The sequence below is a fragment of the Coturnix japonica genome, chromosome 1 (assembly GCF_001577835.2).
Source record: "Coturnix japonica isolate 7356 chromosome 1, Coturnix japonica 2.1, whole genome shotgun sequence".
Classification (NCBI taxonomy): Eukaryota; Metazoa; Chordata; class Aves; order Galliformes; family Phasianidae; genus Coturnix; species Coturnix japonica.
The window spans coordinates 108,516,683-108,538,602 of NC_029516.1; the positions used below are offsets into that span (position 1 = coordinate 108,516,683).

The 21,920-nt window shown below is 38.6% G+C and overlaps 1 protein-coding gene across 2 annotated transcripts in view; it reads left to right on the top strand.

Moving 5' to 3' along the window:
• Positions 1–21,920, top strand: part of PHKA2 (phosphorylase kinase regulatory subunit alpha 2) — a 33,182-nt gene that overhangs the window by 956 nt on the left and 10,306 nt on the right. For both annotated transcript variants that reach the window (XM_015886135.2, XM_015886144.2), the window contains exons 2-22: positions 54–212; positions 872–919; positions 1,279–1,447; positions 2,119–2,201; positions 2,793–2,873; positions 3,913–4,011; positions 4,294–4,440; positions 4,623–4,676; positions 5,231–5,353; positions 7,067–7,162; positions 8,546–8,653; positions 9,370–9,448; positions 10,840–10,974; positions 12,518–12,627; positions 15,280–15,424; positions 15,856–15,934; positions 16,219–16,382; positions 16,968–17,141; positions 18,268–18,350; positions 19,553–19,686; positions 21,133–21,289. In XM_015886135.2, the coding sequence (XP_015741621.1) occupies positions 54–212; positions 872–919; positions 1,279–1,447; positions 2,119–2,201; positions 2,793–2,873; positions 3,913–4,011; positions 4,294–4,440; positions 4,623–4,676; positions 5,231–5,353; positions 7,067–7,162; positions 8,546–8,653; positions 9,370–9,448; positions 10,840–10,974; positions 12,518–12,627; positions 15,280–15,424; positions 15,856–15,934; positions 16,219–16,382; positions 16,968–17,141; positions 18,268–18,350; positions 19,553–19,686; positions 21,133–21,289 (2,427 nt within the window). The remainder of the gene's footprint in view (positions 1–53; positions 213–871; positions 920–1,278; positions 1,448–2,118; positions 2,202–2,792; positions 2,874–3,912; positions 4,012–4,293; positions 4,441–4,622; positions 4,677–5,230; positions 5,354–7,066; positions 7,163–8,545; positions 8,654–9,369; positions 9,449–10,839; positions 10,975–12,517; positions 12,628–15,279; positions 15,425–15,855; positions 15,935–16,218; positions 16,383–16,967; positions 17,142–18,267; positions 18,351–19,552; positions 19,687–21,132; positions 21,290–21,920) is intronic.

The window sequence follows — 21,920 nt, forward strand, 5'->3', positions numbered from 1 at the left end:
ACATGTGACTTCAGGTATTAATGTTTGTTCTTTACCTTTCCTGCCATGTTCAGAACCCAGTTACAGGGCTGCTTTCTGCTGGTACAAACCATAAAGATGCTTGGGTACGGGACAATGTCTATAGCATCCTGGCAGTGTGGGGGCTTGGCATGGCCTACCGAAAGAACGCAGACCGGGACGAGGACAAGGCCAAAGCTTATGAGCTCGAGCAGGTATGTTGAAGTTCATTGCAAAGCAACTATGCTATGTTTTGCCTTTTTTTCATATGGTCATGGTTGCTGTTTTCCCAGCATGGGATACCTGTTTTGTTCTTGTGGCAGCAGTGTCTGTGTAACACAGAGCGGTCTGTGTTCCTAGCAGCCTCCCAGCAGGTGAGATTTGGAGAACAGAGCGACAGGGAGGCTAACATCTCAATTAATATATATACCAAAAGGAAACTGGTAGGAGCATTGTTTGGCAGATTGTTGTAAACAGCGCTTCTCCAAGATTTTATGCCCTCATTAAGAAGCCAATCTGATTAAACTGTGAGATCCTTCATAAGGTGTGTTGTGGGGCAGAAATTCAAACCTAGGTTGCTTCTGTGATAGAATGGCAATTTGTTATTTTTCCCCCTAAGGTGAAATGTGCCCTTTGAAGCAGCTGCCTATGAAATATGAACAAGAGTAGTCTCATGGAAATCATATGTGATGTATAGACATGCTTGGTTAAAGTGTGAATGTATTTTTAGGCCTTAATAATTTTCTGGAATTCAAGACGAAATCTTGTCTTAATGCTTATTCTATGCTTCTCTTTGTGCACACTGAAGCCTCTTCACATTAGTCGTGAAGGGCTGGTAGTACAGGAGTGTCACTGGTCTGCTTTATTCCTGCAGAATGTTGTGAAGCTGATGCGGGGACTCTTACAGTGCATGATGAGACAGGTATGTATGCATGGTACAACTCAGCACATACACTGTTGTTAGCTTGAGCTGAACTCTGATCATGCTTGTACCTTTTTAAAATCAGGTTTGCAGCAAATCACGGTGTTGCCTTGATTTTTGCAAAGGTGCATACCTGTCACTAAGGGCTGAACTCAGCAAGGCCATTTAAGCTTACCCTTTCCCAAAGAAATGTGGATTTAGGCAGAGTCTAAAGTTCATGCACTCTGATCAATCAAAACACGCTGAAGTAACAAAAAGCAGGACCTCGAGTTTCTCCCTATCTAAGACGAGGTGTTGTGAAATTGGTTGGAGAATTTCTTCTGAAGTGTTTCACATTTGAAATCTGTGGTGCTTTTCAGGTAGATAAGGTAGAGAAGTTCAAACGCACACAGAGTACCAAGGACTGCCTACACGCCAAGTACAACTCTGCTACTTGTGCCACAGTGGTTGGAGATGATCAGTGGGGACATCTGCAAGTCGATGCCACTTCCCTTTACCTGCTCTTCTTGGCACAGATGACTGCATCAGGTAAGTAGAAGATATTTTAGCCCTGGCTGTTACAGTTTTATGTTCAACTACATAGAAAATAGTATTTCTATGGAAAAAAGATGTTTGTTAGGATATCACACTTACAGTAACTGCCCAGGAAGGGTCCATTCCCTTAAAGTCTGTTGATGTACAAACTCTATTCAGAGCCATGTCAAAGAAGAGCTGTGTGTCTGATGGACAAATGGGTTTATTCAGAGTGACTGCATCAAGCTGAGTGCCACTGTCCTGTCTGTTTTCTAGCCAGCACTGTTTAGCTTTCTGCTCATAGCAACCATGCTCTTCCTGTGTGAGGATAAGGCTCTTCTCCTGAAGCAGATGGTGTAGCTGCTGGTGGTGCTGGGCCACATGGTTGTCAGAAGCTGGAGCTGGTTCATATCTCTCTGCTCTGTAGCCAGGGTGTATGAATGCCGTGTTTCCACTGAGGGCATTTTTTGGATGGCCTTTGAAACAGATGATGTGTATTGGTGGTATTTGAAGTAGTTTATCAGCAGCAAATGTTGAGGCTTGTTGCCGCTCCTTTTGAAATCAACCTGTGTCTTTCATTGATTTCTGTGAATAGAGCTGGTAGTTAGTAACAAGTATATAAAAGTTTGAAATTTTTTGAAGAGGAAATAGTTCTAATACAGCATAAGTTCTTCTCTTGTTTTTAGGGTTACGTATCATTTTCACCCTTGATGAAGTTACCTTTATTCAGAACCTTGTTTTTTACATTGAAGCTGCCTACAAAGTTGCTGTAAGTAGTTATTTATGTGTAAGACATCTGAACACAGCTTAGATGTGGGTGGGAAATTTATTTCTTGATGGTGACTGAAAACATTATCTTCTTTTTCCATCAGAGGATGTCAGAATTTGTCATTGCATTGTGAGCAACATTTCTGGAGGTGGTGGGACAGCTGTGGGGGGATTTGCTGTTTTCTGAATGAAGTGTAGTTGTTCTATCATCATAGTAGCGATTAATAACAATTCCTGGCATCTCGTGGGCCTTTCTGAAAAGAGCAGAGTGTTATCAAACTTTTTGGGTAAGTGATGAGTTGCAGAGGCACAGGGAGAAGCATTTAGGTTAGAGGTCTTTATGTGTTCTATGGAGTAAGTGATTTATGACTGCGGATGTGATCCTGCTGGGATGTATTTGCATGTTCTGGTTATTAAACATGCAGAGGAGCTCTTTGGATGTCACTTGTTATTTTATTCTTAATGCTGATAAACAAGTTTCCTACGAGGTTCTAGTTTTGTGGTGAGCCTGTGCGTGTGGAGGTGAGGTAGGGGAATACTGGTTGTGTGTGTAACAGTGCCATTTTTTATCCTAATGTTGTTATTTTTGCAGGATTATGGAATTTGGGAACGTGGTGATAAGACAAACCAGGGCATCCCTGAATTGAACGCAAGCTCCGTAGGGATGGCTAAAGTGAGCATGTCTTTCTGGCTTCTCTTCTGTGGCTGTTCTCTTACTCTGAATAGCTCTAGTAAACCCAATGGCTTCCTTTTTCATAGCCACCTTAGCAGCAGTTAACTAATTATATTAATTTTTGTTTGGGTACGAATTGAGTATTCATCATAAAATCTTTGTGATAATGGCTTACTTGGAAGGACCTTAGTACAGTTGTTCGGGGGACTGCAAAATGTGCAGCAGATTCATTGAGGCACAAACATGATAGATACAGTGAACAGGATTTTAAAAGGAAAGCTCCTTGCTCTCATCCTGACCCAGCAGCAAATGTTGTGGCACAGCAAGTCCCACATCAGCAAAGCCAGGACACTTCCAGGTTAAAGTAGGGGTGCACAGAGATGAACAGGTGGGTTATTAATATCTTCCTTAGGCATACGTGTTATAGCTGAGACATATGAGATGTACTGATTCACCCATAAAGACAGGGCGTGATGTGTCTCTGTTGGCTGCTTGGCCATTAGGCAAGTGGAGAGCAGGTATCTCTATTTCCCTTGGGAAGTGATAGTATCAGAAGGAGAGGTAGATGGCAAAATGCTCTTCCCTGCAACAGCAGAGGCTCGTTCCCAGAGCATTTTGAGCAAGCCTTTCTCTTTGAATAGCCCTGCAACTCAGAGCCACAAATTGCCACTGAAACAGAGGGGTTATTTTGGAACATGGAAACGGGAGGAGCATTTATGGCTAAATATTATTTTTGCATTATTCAGCAGAAGCACTGTTTCCTGTTGCTTTGCTTTGGGTTTTAATTGTAAGAATGGTCAACAGCACATCAGTCCTGGGTCCTATGAATGGAAAGGCAAAAACATTGCTTACTTTTTCTAAAGTATTGACGTGTTTCCCATTGAAGTCGGAAACAGAGTCTGCAGAGCAAACTTCTGTCTTGTCTTTAAAAAAGGTTTTTACCTTTAGAGGAAAAGTACAAATGGTGGGGTGTATACTTGGCTTAAAAGATATTTAATGGCATTTTTGTGTATGTGGGTGTTGTTCATTTGTTTTGAAGGCTGCTTTGGAAGCAATCGATGAATTAGATCTTTTTGGAGCTCATGGAGGGCACAAATCAGTGATTCATGTTCTTCCTGATGAAGTAGAACATTGTCAGGTAAAAAAGCAGTCTTCTGTTTCTGGTGCTAGAAGAAATTCCATCTAATTTTCCTTTTTTTTTTCTTAATTGAAATGCTGATTAACTGGATTGCAACCTTAGTAAGGGTGACTTCAGACTGTCCTGTTCACCCTGTATCACATCCAAGTGTCTGGTTTGAAACATTCTCATGTTAACTTAGTTAAAATAGTTATGCAGTGAGGTCTCTCCATTTGCAAATTGTATATTCCGTTTGCATGTTACAGCCTTTATTCATATCCCTCTCTTCTGTGTTTTGCTCAGTCTATACTGTATTCCATGTTGCCGAGGGCATCCACATCAAAGGAAATAGATGCTGGCCTTCTCTCCATAATTTCCTACCCAGCTTTTGCAGTGGAAGATATAAACCTTGTTAATGTAACCAAGAGTGAAATCATATCTAAATTGCAGGTAAGGATGTCCTTTATTTTCTAAATTGAAAAGCCTAATTAATCTAGGATTGACAGACTTGGTGTGTCCGTGCATGGAACAGAGGGAGGAAAATCCCGAAGTGGCACTGGAAACTCACCACTTAGATGACTGTGAGGAAAAACAGTATGTGAAGATTTCTGTAATTTTGTCTGTTTTTATAGGGCCGTTATGGCTGCTGTCGCTTTCTCCGAGATGGCTACAAGACACCCAGAGAGGTACTTCTGATGTATGTTTTCAGTAGCTGTTAGGAAGAATGCTATCTCTTTTTAATTGGCATTATTTTGTCTTGCTTACATCAAGGGCAAAATTCCGTATCATTATGAAGACCTTTGGTAGTAAGCCAGGTAAACCAGTACATCTTCGGAATTACTCATGTCTCAGGGAGACTAGTGGTTTAAAGACTAATAGTTACTAATGAGATAAATTAATTAATGATTCTGCAAGGTATTAACCCTTAGACATGCTTAGGGTGCCTAAGGAAAAGAACTGCCTTTGAGATGCTCCAGGGTATCTATGAAGTGGGGCAGAGGCAAGATTACATGGGTGACATCTAGATTCTGAGTATGAGAAAGGCTGGCTTGTCTGGAGAGCAATTAAACAAGTCTGGGAGTGAATGTGAAAAAAGAAGTCAAGAAGCTATGTGGAAAATTTGTTGTATTTTTATTGCTTTCTTTGTTTTAATTATTTGTATAAAATAGGCCTTAATTGTTTATGGACTTTGAGTGACTGTTTTAGCACCGTGACTAAAAGAACATGACTGAATTTCCAGGATCCAAGCAGATTGCACTATGATCCTGCTGAGCTCAAGCTGTTTGAGAATATTGAATGCGAGTGGCCAGTGTTCTGGACTTACTTCCTAATTGATGGAGTATTTAATGAGGACAAAATTCAGGTGAGAAAAGAAATGGCCTAGAATGGAAGTACAAAGATGTTAACCCTCCATAATTTGTAGCTTTTCTCTATGTTTATTTTAATTATCAGTTACCACCTTTAAAAGTCCTCATGACCCTTTTTTATTGGCAGAACCCTTTACTTTTTGCATACATACAAATTATGTATTTGTGCAGCTGAACTGCATTTGACAGATAGCAGCAGCTGAGTGAGGATGTGGATGGAGCATTTGTTTTCACATGCTACTCAGGCTGGAGTCTTACAGGTATTATTGTTTGAATGTCTTGCAATGTTGATGCTTTTTTGGCATCAGACAGTACTGGGAATCACTGAGTTTCAAAGGAATTTAATGGAGTTTCACACAACAGGGTGGAAGCAGTCTCCAACTACTCTGACCTTACTGGGAAGTTCATGTTGAAAGAGCAGCACATAATGAGATAATACTAAATGTATTCAGATCAAGAGCTCTACTGCTTGATGGCTTGAAGGAGGTAACAAATACATATGATTTTAGGTTGCCCAGTATGCAGAGGGACTATGATTACTAAATAAAACTTCTTAAAAATAGAATGCCATCAGAAACAAAGCTAGGAATTTCAGACCAAAAATACCTTTCTATAACAGATGTAAGTACAGTGAAGTATTTATTAACATTAGAAATATGGGTTGCTTTGCTGAGCTCAGCAGAAATAGTCTGGTAGAGAGAAAAGTAATTTTGTTTCATAAGGAGAAAAATGAAAAATTTTTGAAACTTCACTCACATTGATAAAAATAACTGTTCCAAAAGCAGTCTCTAGAATTTAGTTAGGTGATCTGGGACATTATGTACTTGATTGCTTTTATGGTATGCATATGGTCTGTGGTAGAGTGTGCTCAGAATGGGCAATTGACCGCAGTTCCCACACTTCAAACGTAGTTGTGTGTGACACTCCAGTGGTGGTATCTAGTCTTCCACAGTTACTGCTTCATAAGCCTAATTGCATTGGCAACAACCATTCAGAAAATAAGCACCCTGATCACTCAGCAAGAGTGGACAATACTAGTGTACCATGACATGACTGTGTGGCACTGAGGGACATAGTGGGTGTGGTGGGGATGGGTTGGTGGTTAAACTGGGTGATCTTAGTCTTATACAACCTTAATGAGTCTGTAGTTCTATGTTAATGTTTTATAGCAAGCAATACAAGAACAAGAGGATTTTATGTTCATTTAACTTAGGTATTTTTATTTGGTTTACAGCTATTTAAGGCTTTCCTTAGGGCAAATTTTTAAGAGAAACTGAATTCCCAGTCCTGCAAAGTTGGATTCAGAATATCATGCACAAATGTGCTTGGTAGAAAGCTAAAAATTCCTAAACCTCACACTTCTGATGGATATTGCTTGTCCTGATGTCTTCCATGTCACTTCATTATCATGATCAAATTTTATGCAGGATTTCTAGTGACATCTCAATTGCAATAATTTTTGTGTTTCAGTGGTTTGTTTTTGATTCAAGATGTGTGCTTATGCTTTGGAGAATGATAATACTGAGATCTTGGAACAATGTCTGACAATTTGAAGCCTCTTCTTCCATCAGCAAGCTACGATCCACTTTTCCCTCTCCCCCTTCTTGTTCACTTCTTACGAATTTTCAACAGAGAAGTAGTAGAATTATAACTTTATTGTTTCTGTTTAGCTGAGTGTATTGTCAATTTTCTTTTATAAATATCTCCAGGTAGAAGAGTACAGAGAAGCTTTGGAAGGAATACTCATTAGAGAAAAGAATGGAATAGTTCTAATGCCTGAACTATACGCAGTCCCTTCAGAAAAGGTATTGTGAAAATGCAGCATCCACTTCAGTATGTGAAGTATAGATATGAAGATCAATGTACCACTTTCCTGTAGCTCATAAATCTAAGTCAGTAATAAAAAACAATAACAATCCATGGCACTGATAAACTTCTCACAGTTCCCACTGAGAAATGGTAACTTTAGGCTTCTAAATGATCAGATCCTGACAATAGGAATCCAAGAGTCTCTGGAAGTTCTGGAGCAGGTGTAAGATTTGTAAGTTGCTGTAATAAGGTGTATTTAAGAAGTGCTACTGCTAATTTAGAAATCAAATCTCAAAGTAGTAAAGCATAGACTGTTCTGCCTGTTTATTCTACGGGTGGTTTGTGCTCGCTCTTTTTCAGAGCTTGTATTTGAGATGGAAACAGGTTTTAGATGAATCAGGATTCATGTTAGATTTTTAGTGTGTTTTTTATCTGTTATTTTTTTGGTTGGTTGGCTGTTTTTCCCATCTTTTCTGTCACTGTTTTACCCATTCCTCTCATTGTGACAGAGAAATTCAGATAACGTTATATCCCCTTCCATGCTACTTACTTTTATATCTCTCCCTGCCAACTTCTCCCACTCCAGACTTCTCAGCCCCCACTGGGGCTGTGGAGCCTTCTGGACTGGTCTGAGTTTAGGGCAGGAGTATCAACAGCTGATGTCTTCCTCAGAGGTCTGAGGCTGAATCTCTGAGTTACCTTCCTGTTGGGAGGAAGTGTGTAACAGCACAGGGCCTTTTTCTGAATTCTGATATGATTATGATTGGGAGAATATGCCAAATAAATGGTGTAATTTTTGCTTACCATTTATAAATTCTATAATGGCCTTGATAAAGATGTTGTCTAGGAGGTTATATGCTCCTCCCACAATGGATCAAGTCAGGGGTTTTGATTTTCTGTATGCCAAAATGGAGAGATTCTACTCTTTATTTTTGTATAGACCATTCTTGCTAAAATAAGAAGGGTAGAATAGGCTTTGTTTTTGGAAAGCAATTCCAGGTTCACCTTCAGAAAGCTAGGTAGGAAGCAGTGAAATTCAAGAATCATCTTACAAGGAGCTGGAAAGCTGACACAATTCCCTACAAGTTTTCCAGAGGGAAGGCAGGAAAGGGATGACAATAAGAAAGGGGAGGTCCTGACACCAAAGCTGTACTTGTGTGCAGAGTCCTTGTTCAACCTCCAGCTTCAATAGTTTGAGTGGTGTATGAAAAGGAAGCACAGTTCTTGTCCCAGGTTGCATGCAGCCTCAAAAGTAAAATCAAGAGGTGTCAGTAATAGATGGTTAGAAAGGGCAGATGATAGACCGTATTTTTACAAATACTTACTGGTTGTTCTTCAGAACTTTAAGATAAGTTTCCTGTTTGTGTTTTTGTTGTCAGGTTGATGAGGAGTATGAAAATCCTCACTCAGTGGATCGTGTCCCAATGGGAAAGTTGCCTCATCTTTGGGGCCAGTCACTGTACATCCTTAGCTGCCTATTAGCAGAGGTAATTATTTCTTGAATAGCAGACAAGTTTGTGTTTCATTTTACTTTGAATTGGTTTAGCCTCTAAGCACAATTTGATTGACAGGTAGGGGTCAGTGTGTTTTCCAATAAAAACTGTGGAGGGGCGACTCTGAGCTTTCAGGAGCTTACTTGTGTATTTTGTATATCACAGGTAACATACCACCTGTATATTATATTATGCTAAATTGTCTGCTTCTCATCAAGGTCAGTAAGTTGCCAGGTGGGCTAGATATGTTCAAGAAATACAAAGTCCAGACTGACTTGACTGTTCCAGAGCAAGGATTCTTCAGTTTCAGCTCCACTGGGTTGCACCTTATTCTGCAGCATAAGATGCTGACAGGGTTGTCCAGTATTAGCTATGGACTTGGAAATGAACAACTCAGTATCCCTGGGGAACTAACAGAAAAATCACTGGCCTAGCAACGTTGCATCACTTGGTGCAACTCTAAAATAGAAAATATGGATGTGCAGATTGTGTCAGTCATAACCATTTTCTTGTTGTTCCAAGAAGTATTACAGCCACTATAATATTGATTTTATTAAATGTACTTAGTGGGTGGGATGGGGAAACCAGACGCTAATCCAGCTCTCCTGATAAAATGTGAATATTGGTTAAGAAATCTTCATCAAAAGCCTTTTACTTAATTTTTGTTTGTCTCCTTTCTCTTTTATTTCTTTTATATTTTTTTTTTCTAGGGATTTCTGGCTGCAGGTGAAATTGATCCCTTAAACAGAAGGTTTTCCACTGGATTTAAACCTGATGTTGTGGTACAAGGTTGGGGATCTTTTTCTTTTAACATTCTGAGTAAACTGGACTGTGTGAACGTGAAGTCCCTATTCAAGGGAATGAAGAAGGACACATTTTAAAATGATACTGATCTTTGCATGGCACATGGCTGCTTTGGTGATACTGTGAGCTGCTTTTCTTCTAGGAGGGAAGATCAGCTTTAACAAACCTGTTTAAAAAAAAACACTAAGTATAATGTTAAGACTGGTCAGAGACTGGAAAGTGACAAGCTTAATGTTTTATTGAAAAGGAAAGTCATGATGGATAATAGCAGAAAGAGGAGGGCTGACAGGAAACCATTCAGTTCAGTTAGGATTTTGTCCGGGCTCTTTTCAGAGGAGCCAAGAAAGCAAGGGATGGGGCAGATCTCTGTCCACAGAGGTGAGGAGTGAGCTAGACAGCAGAGGGCAGCCAGACTTAAAGCTGTCTTTTGGCTGCTTCAGGGTGTGTCTGCTGTTTTCATCAATGCAGGAGCAGCCAAAACTACATACTTAAGTTGAGGGCAAACACCAACTAATTGGGCATAAAAGCTTTCCTATCGCCTGTGTCATTCTGGAAAAGTAATCAGCTCATTTAGCAGGAGCAGCCTTCATCACTGGTATTTCAAGCTGAGAAAAAACTTGTTTATCTCCTGTTGTTGTCATAGCAGTGACATTTTGCTGCTCTAAAATGTGTGATTTCCCTTAGATGCATAAATGCATGCTTATTTTTAGCATTCTTTGACTGCTATATAAATAGCAGTGACTATGAATTATCAGTGCCAAACCAATAAGCCACCTCACAATGGGCAAAACCTTATATAGAACAAGTTGTAAAATCAGGCCTTGGATTGTAAATTCCTCCAACCTGGGGGATTTTTTTCCCCTATCTCTTCCGTTTTATGGTCTTTAGACATTTGTCATCATAATCCTAACACATTTGTCCACCACTGACCTAGATGTAATAATTTGATGTGATGTATTATAACACTTTATATTATATTTTCAAGTAGGGTTTCCCCTTGCTTTGTGGGGGAAAAACCCCATCTCCTGGAAGTGACTGCACAATCCAAACCATGTGAAATTGGAGAGAAATGATATCTAACTTCCAAATTAGCTATGCCTTGAGCAGGAGATTGGACTAGAGACCTTGTGAGGTCCCTTCAAACTTGAGCTACCATACAATCCAGAATGGAAAAGAATGACAATATGTATGGAGAATTAGAGAGCCAAAACCACTCTGACATCCTGTTAGATCTCATGAAGATGTAAATTAAGAAAGAAGTAAAGACTTTGTGCATTTTTAGACAGCTACACAACAGCTGGGAGGTGACAGTAAAGGCACTCAGTTATAATGAATAACTATGGCTCTTACTTGTGTTTTTGTTTTCTGTTATGCAGTAACTGTTCTGGCAGAAACCAATCAAATTAAGAATCTTTTGCAAAACCATGGAATCAGTGTTCAGAGCATTGCTGATATCCATCCGCTGAGAGTGCAGCCAGCTCGCATCCTAAGTAATCTCTACACCATGCTAGGTAGGTATTTAAATATCTCTACTGCCATACTGGGTATTTTTACATTTCTTACATGCTGCCTCAATTTCTTTGATTTAAAAACAAATGAACTGAGAAGAAATAAAACCCCACATTACTCAAAATTAGAGCACCTGTCTTAAAAACTGACATCTTATTCTGCAGGAGCTACTTCTAAAGAGAACAAATCTTTAGGCTGTCAGGTTCTTTCTGTTGTTCCAATTCTGAGCCAAATGGAGCTGACAGAAGCTCTCTGTCTGCAAATCCAGAAGCCTTTAAGGCTTTTATAGCCCCACGACTTTAAATAAATTTCCACTTTCTCAGCGGTGGCCCTAGATGCCTGCCAGTTTGTTTAACTAAATGCATAAAAACTCCAACTTCTTTTAGTTAACTTGAAAATCTGATAAACCTTCAGCCACCACTGGCTCTTCTGGTAATACTTGCTGGAATGAAAGGGGTCTTGGTGAAAATTTATTGCCTGCATTCCTAATTGAACTTACTTTTACAACTTAAACCAGGCCAAAAATTCATGACTCAAATCTGTTGCTGTTACTAGAAAGTAAAACTGAGATGGAGTGGATCAGCATTGGTAGATACTTCTGCAGTATGGACAAGGAAAGCTAGCTGTATCATGCTTCCATGTCAGTCTTGAGCATGTTTCAGTGATAATGTGGAAGAAGATTTTTGTTTGTTTTTCAGTGTTATGTGGTTGTTTTTTTTGTTGTTGTTTTGTTTTTTTTACAGAAAGTAAGATTGCCTTCAAGTAAGTGTTAGAAATGAAGACTTATATGTTAAAAAGGAACTTGCATGTACTGTTTTGGGAAAATAATTTGTTTTCTTATTACAAGGAACTTCTAATAAGTTTAACATTTACAGGGTTTTGCTGATGTTTGCAATTATTCTGTAGAAGTTTGAAACAGCTTTCTTTCACTAATGGGGCAAGCAGGACAACTTGACACAAAGATGTACTGTTTTCAACAGTGACGTCTTTGGTAATGTTCCCAAGGATTTCTTTTCAGGCATTTAGTTGCTGGGCTTGTGTTCCTTGTCAGATGGATTCAGGTCAGCTCCTGGGTGCTGGAGTGAATGCTGCAGTGCAGAACATTAGCTAATAATGTTCTACAGCGAGTACAGTGGGGCTTACTAGCCCAATGAAAGGAATCAAGATTTGTTCTTCAGCCTTTTACAGTCAAGAATTTTAAGGCTCTATGATGAAAACCCTGTAGTTTGTTACTTGTTGATGGTCTGTTTTTTGAAAAGACATACTTTTAATTTTCAGTTGTGAAGCTTTGGGTGCTGAGCAATGAATGTGATTAGAATACTTAATTCCATGGTCAGTGAAGCCAAACTTTTAATTTTTAATTAGGCTTTTGAAGTACTCTGGCTACTATATTGATGGTTGCTACAAAACACACTATTCTGTATTGTCTCACTCATATATCTATTGACTTACCGAAACGAATGAAATAGGTCTCCATATCTAAGATGGTTGTTGTGGAAAACCAGAGAGGAAGTGTTAGATGATGTTTTTTTTTCTTCCTGTCAGGTCGGAATGAGAAAATGAAATTAAGCGGACGGCCACACCGACACATTGGAGTTCTGGGTACCTCTAAGTTGTATGTGATAAGAAACCAAATATTTGCTTTTACCCCTCAGGTGAGCACCTAAATCTAGCAGGGAAACCCTGTGTACTTAATGGCTAATCATTAGGGAAGCACTTTGCTTTTGTGTGCTATCATTCCACTTTAGATAGAGCAGGGCTGATGAAGCAGATGTACTTTGCTTTGTGTTTTTAATTCTTAGAAGAGCTTTGGATGACCAGAGTATTAGGACTACTGATCTTTCTTCTGTCATACAGCATCTAGTTTCTTTGGCTTTTGTCTTAGATTTGTTCCTGATCCCTTCCTGAACCAACATTCTAAATAAATGGTTCAAAAATAGGTCTTTTTCTTTCTACTGATTTCTTAGATGGAAAATGTACATTCACATAAGTATGCCAAGCAGTATAATCACCAAAACACTAAGGTTTAATATTTACATTGTTAAAAGGATCACTGATGCTGAGAAGACTTTCTATCTTTGTTTTCTGCTTAGTGTGTTTTTCACTGTGGCTGGAAGTTTGGATCCTCCCAGAATTAGTGGCTCCTTTCATACAAATAATGAAATACTGCATGCTTCTTGTAGCCTTACTGTAGTAGTTATTACTAGAAGGCCAGTGGGTCATCGACTCCAACCATGTGCAGATGGGACTGGTTAAAGAATGCTGTTGCTCTCCTAAACTGATGATTGATTAATGTTGTCTTCAAATTGCAGTGAAAGAGATTCAGTGGATTCCATAAACATGGCTTCTGCAGTGCTGCATGTCCAAATTTAATCATATTTTTTTGCAAGTAATGTTCTTTCTTGTTCTTTCTCCAGTCAGTTGACTGCAGCTGGCTTTATAAGATACTTTATATGTAGGAAGATTGGGATTGCATTGTGTTCCTCCACGCCAGTATCCACTTTTGCAAATTAGTGAAAGTTCATCAGAGATGTTATTTAAAAACAAACAAACAAAAAACCAACCAAACAAACCCAAGCAGATCTTTATCTAGATCTTGTTATATCTATATTTGAAAATGGCATTTATCTTTGAATCAAGAACATGCTTATTCCATATTAGACTAAAACCTCCATAAAGTTTTCTTTTGTACTTTTCAATCAGACATTACGTCCTCCCCCTTTTTCTCTTTTTGATGGAGTTGAATTTATGTTTAATTTCACTTTCCTGAGGTTAGTAATTAACTCACATCTGTTGAAGTTGAGTAATGTCCACAGATTCTGTGGTTTTGTAATTTGTACTTCATCCAATTCTCTAGTGAAAACATCAGTAAGGAACAGGGCAGAAGCTGCTGCTATTTAGATACCCTCTCAGACTGAGAAAATGGTTAGTTTCTACCACTTGAGAGCAGTTTTTGAAGCAGTTCAGCCTTTTCAGATGCTTTTCTTCAGCTCACTAGTGTGGAAAGCTTTGCAGAAGTCAGGATATGTCTGCCACTTCCTTGTGTGTGCAGTCTTGTTGCTCTGAAAGAATGAAGTTAGACTGGTTTGCTGAGATTGGTTTTGATCTGACTATTAGGCCAACTTGCTTTATCATTTGCAGTTCTTTTGGCAATGGGATTGTCTGGTCTACATTGTTCTGGCCTTCCTTTCTAAATACACGCAGTATATTTGATTCCCTCTGGATTTCTAGACTTGTCCTCTCTGAGTTCTCAAACCTAAATACTAGTGGTTCAGAAAGTATTTTGGCTGCTTTCTTAAGTTGTTTTAATTAGTTTCTTTATGCTTTGCCAGCTCAAATTTACACGATATTTAACATTTTCTTCCCAACCGCAGGCTGAACTCCTGTCGCTATTCTAAAAGCAGTATTACAGATCATAATTTACTACTTTTCATCTGTCAGTAAAGGGAATACTGATTAACTTAGTTTATCTGTGTTTTCTCTTCCTATCGTCTTCGTCTCTTCATTGAAAGATCTGCAGGTTCTGTGTTTTCCAATTACTTCTGATGTGTTTACAGAGTGTTTTCTCCTTGTCCATAATGCATCTTACCAGTCAATGTATATTTTACATTCCAGCCTTCGTCCTCTTCCACCCTTCACTAGTGCTTGTGTGCATTTAACATTCATTGTGGCTGATTTGACACACTTTTCATTGTTTTTTTCCAGCTTTTTAAAATTTCCATTTCTGGTGATATAGATGTAATAGTCTCTTCTTGTGGCTTCCTTTGTAGTGAGAATGCCACCTTTTACCACTGTACATCGAATGTACCTTTTTTTTTTCACAGCATCTGTCAGATGTTCCTTTTCTGCTTGTCTTTCAGTGTTTCTAAGAGACACTTGCTAGTTCCTGGTCCTTAGCATGCACTCGAGCCTGTTTATTGTATACTTATTGTATATGCAATACAAGCCTGTTTGTGTTGCTGCTATTGTTTTTTCCTTCCAAATTTAGGCTACATTTGTCTTTCAGATAATAGATTACTGTAGTTTACCACTGAAAAATTTCTCCTTCATGGGGGTTACCATCTACTTTCTGTTTGTACATCTTACTTTTTTCACTGTAAGCCTATAAATGTAAGAAAATACGCTTTCTGAAGACACATTAATCTCTTTTTTTCCTAGTGATGTGCCTTGTTAGGTTAATTCGCATAAGCTCTGCTGTGGTCTACAGTAGTTCATGTGGCTTTTGTTAATGATTTGAGAGAGGACATGGGAAAAAATTACAGAGAATACTAACAACCACTTATATGCTGTATTTCTTTATTCTCTAGTTTACTGACCAGCATCACTTCTATCTGGCTCTAGACAATCAGATGATTGTGGAGATGCTCAAGATAGAGCTGGCTTACCTCACTTCTTGTTGGAGGATGACAGGGAGACCAACTCTGACGTTTCCCATCACCCACACAATGCTTGGTAAAGTTGATTTATCTCTATTTCAAGCACAGTAGATTGTTGTGGAGGAGTAGGATGTGGGTAGGTTTGAGAGGAGACAGATGGTGTGACTGTTTTAACATCAGAGTTTTAACATCAGAAGTGCAGTTTAACTTCTTCAAGTCTGCTGAACTTTGATGACAGGGTAATACTTCATTTTGTTTTATTCCTTCTTAATATCCCTGCATCTTCTCATTATCTCCATGCTGATTCTGTCCAAATAAATTTCATAGTAGTCCTTTTGGAACTTGTCATGAGTGGAAGGGCCTGGAGTTGATTTGATTTTGTTCTGAGGGTTTTTTGAATAGACTAGTATTGATAACGCTTGCAGGGTCTGTTTTAAGTTTGGTATTTGATGAGGTTATTTAAGAATGTGTTGGTAAGATTCAAACTCTTCCATTGTTCTTTTTCAGTTGATGATGGTACTGACATTCATCCGGCAGTTCTTGCCACCATACGAAAATTAGAGGATGGTTATTTTGGTGGTGCAAGGTAATGCTGTAGCCCTTAAATGGTTCCTAGAGAGGGGAATCTGAGGGTGTTGTGATTGTTACCATAACACAGTTAAGTGCAGTTAGTAGATAGAGCTGTGCTCAGCAGGACCTGCAACTATTTTTTTTTTTGCATTTATTTTCTCCACATTGGTTATTTACTTCTTCGTAGTTACGAAAGGTAGATTTGACTGCTAGATCTCATGGATTTTGGAGCTGTTGAAAGCTCAGTATCAAAATGGTGTATGTTAGCTCCCTCCCTCTGGCATACTTTTCTGTTTGCAGGGTGAAGATAGGCAAGCTGTCAGAATTTCTTACCACATCTTTTCATACGCATCTGAGCTTCCTGGATCCAGACTGTGATATAAAACTGTTTGATGATTCTCATGAAGGCCGTTGTAGCCCTGACAGTGAATATGGAGGCTATCCAGCAGATTTCTGTGAAAAAGGTAGTAGTTTTTTCACTTTATTTTTTCATCTATGTCATATTCTGTCAGTAGAGTCTGGGGTTGACCTACACTACAAAATCTAATATATACTCAGTTGATAGTTATTCAGGTTTCTCATACGTCAGCCTGAGGATGGTATGTGCATGATTTAGTTTGGAGGAGTTTTTGTGAATTGTTCCTACATTCTTGGTGTGGCATTGACCAGTAACTGCTGTGGTAAAGCTGAGTCTGAGAACCAGCAGGTGGGAGGTGTGTAGAAGATGCCATAGGAAGTAGTGAGTGTGAGGAGTCACAGAAAAATCCATGCACAAGGGCTGATCTTTGGTCTACCAAAAAGAGAAAAATTCTTTTGATCTCTTTCAAAGGGAAAAACAGTTTCTAAACTTAATTGTTTAAAAACTATCAAAAATTGTTTACATTTTTCTTTCCGTTTTGCTCAGCTTAAAACTCTCTTGCTTATTCTTACATTTTTGTGTGCTCTTCTCTATGAACAAGAACAGAGTGATGTGTGTGTAAAAAAAAAAAAGCACTGGTATTTTATAGGTTTTCTTACGTTTAATATCCCTTTTATGTTTGTCTCATTAGAAAGCCAGGATGAGCTGGATCAGTATATAAATGATATCCTGCAGAGTACTGCACTGAAGTCATATCTGCCTCCAACTTCAAAGACTGCTCATCAACCACTTGTGTTCAGTGCAAATCATTCCACACAAGAGATATTGTCAATAATGGCCAAGGCAAAGGGTTTGGAGATTCCAGGTATTTCTCACTGTTATTTGCCATGGGTGCTAAGAAGGATAAGTTCAATTATTTTCAAATTCTAATATTTGAAGAAAGGTAGTAACACAAGTGTATTGTAGCTGCCAAGAAGTAAGTCTGAAGTTGTTGCTGTACTTCTCACGTTGTCCCATATCATGGTGTAAGTATAAATAACGTGCAGTGAATCAAAGTTTGTGTTATGGAAACTAGCTGATTGGATAGAATTTTAGAACATGAGTCAGTTATTTCTTTTTTCTTTCTTCCTTTTTATTTCTTTTCTTTTTTTTTTTTTTTATCTTTGTACAAAGGCAGACAAATAATTTAATTTCTTAATCCAATGAAGTTGTGGTGAAATGAAATATTTCAGTGGCATGAAACATCAGTATGCACATGTAAGCTCCAAGTCTATGAGAACAAATGGAGTTGAGAGGGAAGGTAGTTTTCCTAATAATGCTGCATTAAACTGATTGGAGGACTTTCACCTGAATAATGCTTTGACTGAATTTGTGAGTAGATTCCAACAACCACAGTGTTTTACATGTAGATATGTAGTATCCAGTAGCCTGGTTAAGAGAAGGCTTCTCTTAACTTCAGTGGATATTAATAAAACTTCAAACTTTAGTCTTATCTCCTATATTTCATATGCTGCAGAATCATGTGATCTTCTGTTAAATTTAAGACATGAAGATAACAGAGCATTCATACTTATCACTTTAATTACAGCATTTTTTTCAATTAGACCATTTTCTCCATATGTTAGACATGTTTTGGCATGTTTACTGCAGAAACATCTGAAATACACTTGTCAGGATCAGGTCATTCATTTGTAGGACACCGCAGGCATGTACTGCAGTAAGAGGTATCAGTTCAGCATGTTGTGCCTCAGCCTTTGATGTGCTGATTTCAAAAGCTCTTGGAGCAAGTCTGCAGGAAGGAAAAATTCAAAGTGTGAGCTTGTCTCTTGAGTTCCACACACAACATCTTGGAAATGTTGCCCAATGTAACTTGACTCTCAGATGTATTTCTGTTGTTTTTTGTGGTACAGTTGCTTCATGCTGGTGTTTTTGCTTTTCGGCATTACAGCAACAGGCCTTTTTTAAGTGTTGTCGTTGGCTTTGATTTCCAGCCGTTTCTCTTCCAACTAAAGTTCTGAACACGCACCGGAAGTCTTTGAATCTTGTTGATATTCCCCTTTCTCTTGAGACAAAGGTAAACTGTGGGATTTTTTTTATGCTGTTTGTGTTTTTAGGGCTTAGTATTTTGAGTTCCTCTGATTTCCAGCCAAACCATATGCTAGTTCTCATTTTGTTACCTTGACAGCAAAGCCAACTGCCTGGGGCAGTGGGTAGGGGGTGGTTGTTACTTTTTTGCTGTGAGGTTTTTTTTGATACATAGATATTATTAATGTATATATTATATATACATTATTATTGATTATTATTTATTAATAATATATATGTTAATGTGTATATATATATATATATATATATATATATATACACATTACTGAATGTGTGCAAGGAAAAAATAATATGCTTATTTTTAACATTAAAGGGCTACATCATCGTGTTTGGTCTTAATGAACATGAGAAAGATAAGATGTTCGTGGCTTTTAAAATTATTGTCCGGTAAACAGTACTTGTATTAATTTTTGGCCAGGAGAGTAGCATATGAAAGGACAGATATCATATAGCACAAGCTAAATCCCACAGTAAAGCACAGAGGGCAAGGCTGAGCTGGGTGTTCCGTCCTAGTATGTGTGAGTGTGTCTGCTGAGGGTGCTGACATGAGGTTGTATCCAACCTGCTAGAAGATTCTGTTTTATAGGTGTTGTCCACAGAGGTGGTACTTCAGGACCATACAAACAGCTGAATAGCTTGTTAAATAAAACTTGTTTTCATCTAGGGACTCACTGCAGTGTTGCATCACCTGACTAGTTAACATGCTTGTTCCAAAGCATTGGAAAATTTATGATGGCACCATCTGCATAACTAAAGCATCATGATTATACAGTTTAGAGACAGAACTAAAAAAAAAAACAACCTCTAAATGTTTTCTACAAAAAAGTGGTATCTTTCTGCTTTACTTCATTGCAAGTAGCATCATATGACAGGAAAAGTATATGAATAATTTTGTTTCCTTCTATGAGAACTTTTTTTTGTCCCTAAAGTAGCTTTCCTGGTTGATTGAACCAAATCTAGAGACAGAAAGTCCATTCTGGGTGTTGTGTTTCTGGGGATCAGGCTTATTTTCATGTCTGCAGTAGTCTAGGAAAAACTACATGATATGTGTATATTTCAAGCACAGAGTTGTGTTTCGTGTCTGTTATATTCTTTTAGTGGGGAGCTACAAATTTAATCTGCTGCTTCTGTCAAGGTCTGTTATTGATTTTAATCCCTCTTTGTTATCAGGACCATGAAAAGGTTTTGAACTTAGCTAAAGATGCTCATGGTGATTTGGACTGCAGGAAGCTTGTTGAACAGCTGAAGGAATGCCCAACGCTCCACGATCAGGCAGATATCTTATATATCTTGCATATACTAAAGTGAGTTATCTGGGTATAGACTTCAGCCTCTTAAGTTTGGTCACAGCTATTTGATTGTTGTGCAAAAGGTTGTCACTGTTCAGGGTTGTATTTTCAGGGGAGAGGTTAAAATGTTTTGTGCTTTAACAGAAGCATTTTCAGTTAGCTTGACTACATAAATGATTTGCATTCAAAATAAATCTGTGGAAATTTCACTGTTGATTGACACACAATTTTGCCAAAGTGGAAGTGGAGGGATACTTCATTTTGTCATTTTCTAACGAAAGCACAGATGCAGTTTTAATGAGTACTCATTATTTTTTCCTCTAATCCTTCTATGCTTAAGTGCAATAGTTGACTGAAACATGGCGTTCTTCAAAATGTTTCCAGAAACAGCTCGAGCTGCTGGGGTTAGTAAAAAAAAACCTGCTCATTAAATGGATTCGAGCAAAATTCAAACACAGATTAATGGAGTCATCTTCCAGAGTGTGCTAACTGCCATTTTATTCCTTATGTTGTTGGAATCTGGTAAAAAGTAGGTTCAGGTTGCAAAGGCGTGTGTTTATTGATCACAACTGATTGTCTTCCTTATTGCTACGAAGTTGTGTTATTGTTTATCTTAGTCTTTCCTGTGAGAGGGCCTCTTCTTTGATCTTTTTATTTTCCTAAGTGAAATATTTAGTAGCCGCTCTTAAAAAGTAAAGGAGATCCTGACTGCATGTAACACCCTTAGTTTTGCTTTCTGAAACTGTTTCACTACTGGAGTCCCTGTTGGGTTTTGGTGGACTCTGTCCCTCCAACAGGAGCTGAAGGAACCACTGTGGTGCTTGGAACCACTGTCAACTAGAAGCACCTTTTTGCCATCATACAGTGAATTTCAAAACTGGAAAAGGAATGGAAAACTCCATTGATTCTATCAGTAATGACAAAAGCAGTGTGGAAGACTAGTTAGTAACTAAGAATGAGGCAGGGTGAAAAACTCATAAAGGTCCCTGAAGTGTCTGAAAAAAAATGGGTACCATCTTTATCAGTACTGAAAAAAAAGTGCTAAATTTCACTCCTAAAGAGAAACATATGGAGCATCCTTCCATTCTTCCCAGCTCCTTCCTAGTGCTCCACTTAAAGCCAAATGGGAAATCCCCTGGATGGTTGCTTTGTAGTCACAGGCTTAAGTCCAAGTGAGGTTATATGAGGTTAATATGAAAGGTTAATATGGGAGTTGCTGTTACCGGGAGGTTTTTGCCCATGCATAGCTGATCTCTGATGAAGGGCACCCATGTCCCATTCATTTCACCCAAATGACTGCTACACAAATTCATCAATTCAGTCAAAGTCTGGTTGCTCGTTGTGTGTTAAGACTGAGCACTGTAGCATTGTTTTCCACTTTCTCTTCCTGTATCTTCCTCAAAGACCCCTTAGAAATGTACCATTTTGATCTAATGGAAATGATCTTCTGTTTTTCTACAGAGGCCCTGATTGGGATACACAGCTGAATGGACAATATGGAGTCACTGTACATTGCCTGCTCAATGAGCTCTACAGAAAGGCAGGCCTCAATCAAGAATGGGGCTTAATCCGTTATATTTCTGGTATACTTAAAAAGAGAGTGGAAGTCCTGGCAGAGGTATGAGATAGAAATAGCGCTGGTTCAGATTCCTGCCTGAAAACAGGACTACTGATGTGAGGCGCAAGTGTCAGTGAGGCTTGTGTTTGTACTCTTCTGGTCTTATTTCACAACAAACCTAGTGCAGCATTTGTTTGTAAACACTGTTTGCTTTTCTGATCTAAAATCTTATTACAACCTCTTTCATGTGTACTGAGAAGTGTGCTAAGATTAGAGCGGAGTGAGAATGTCAATCTGTAAGTGATTGTGAAGGCCTCATTTAATCTCCGTTTAACCGAGCAGCTTAACTGTGTGCGTTGAAAGCTTTAGTGGTCATTGTTAAATGCTTATTGCTTTTGTGGTAACATGAACACTTGAAGCACCAGTATGTCTTAGTGCAAGAGATTATGCAAAAACATGTTGCAGTGATTTCAGTCCCATTAGGCAGGCAGTCTGTAGTGTGAGTGGCAGTGGATGTGCAGAGGCATTAGGATATATGGCCCTACGTAATGTTAACATGAAAGATCCAATGTAAGGGTACAGACTTCATTTGGAACATTTCAAAACTACTCTGATGTTTTAAAGGTTTTTTTATGTACCTGTCCTTGCATATTTCCAAAGAACTCTTTCTCTAACTTCTGGGCATTTTCAA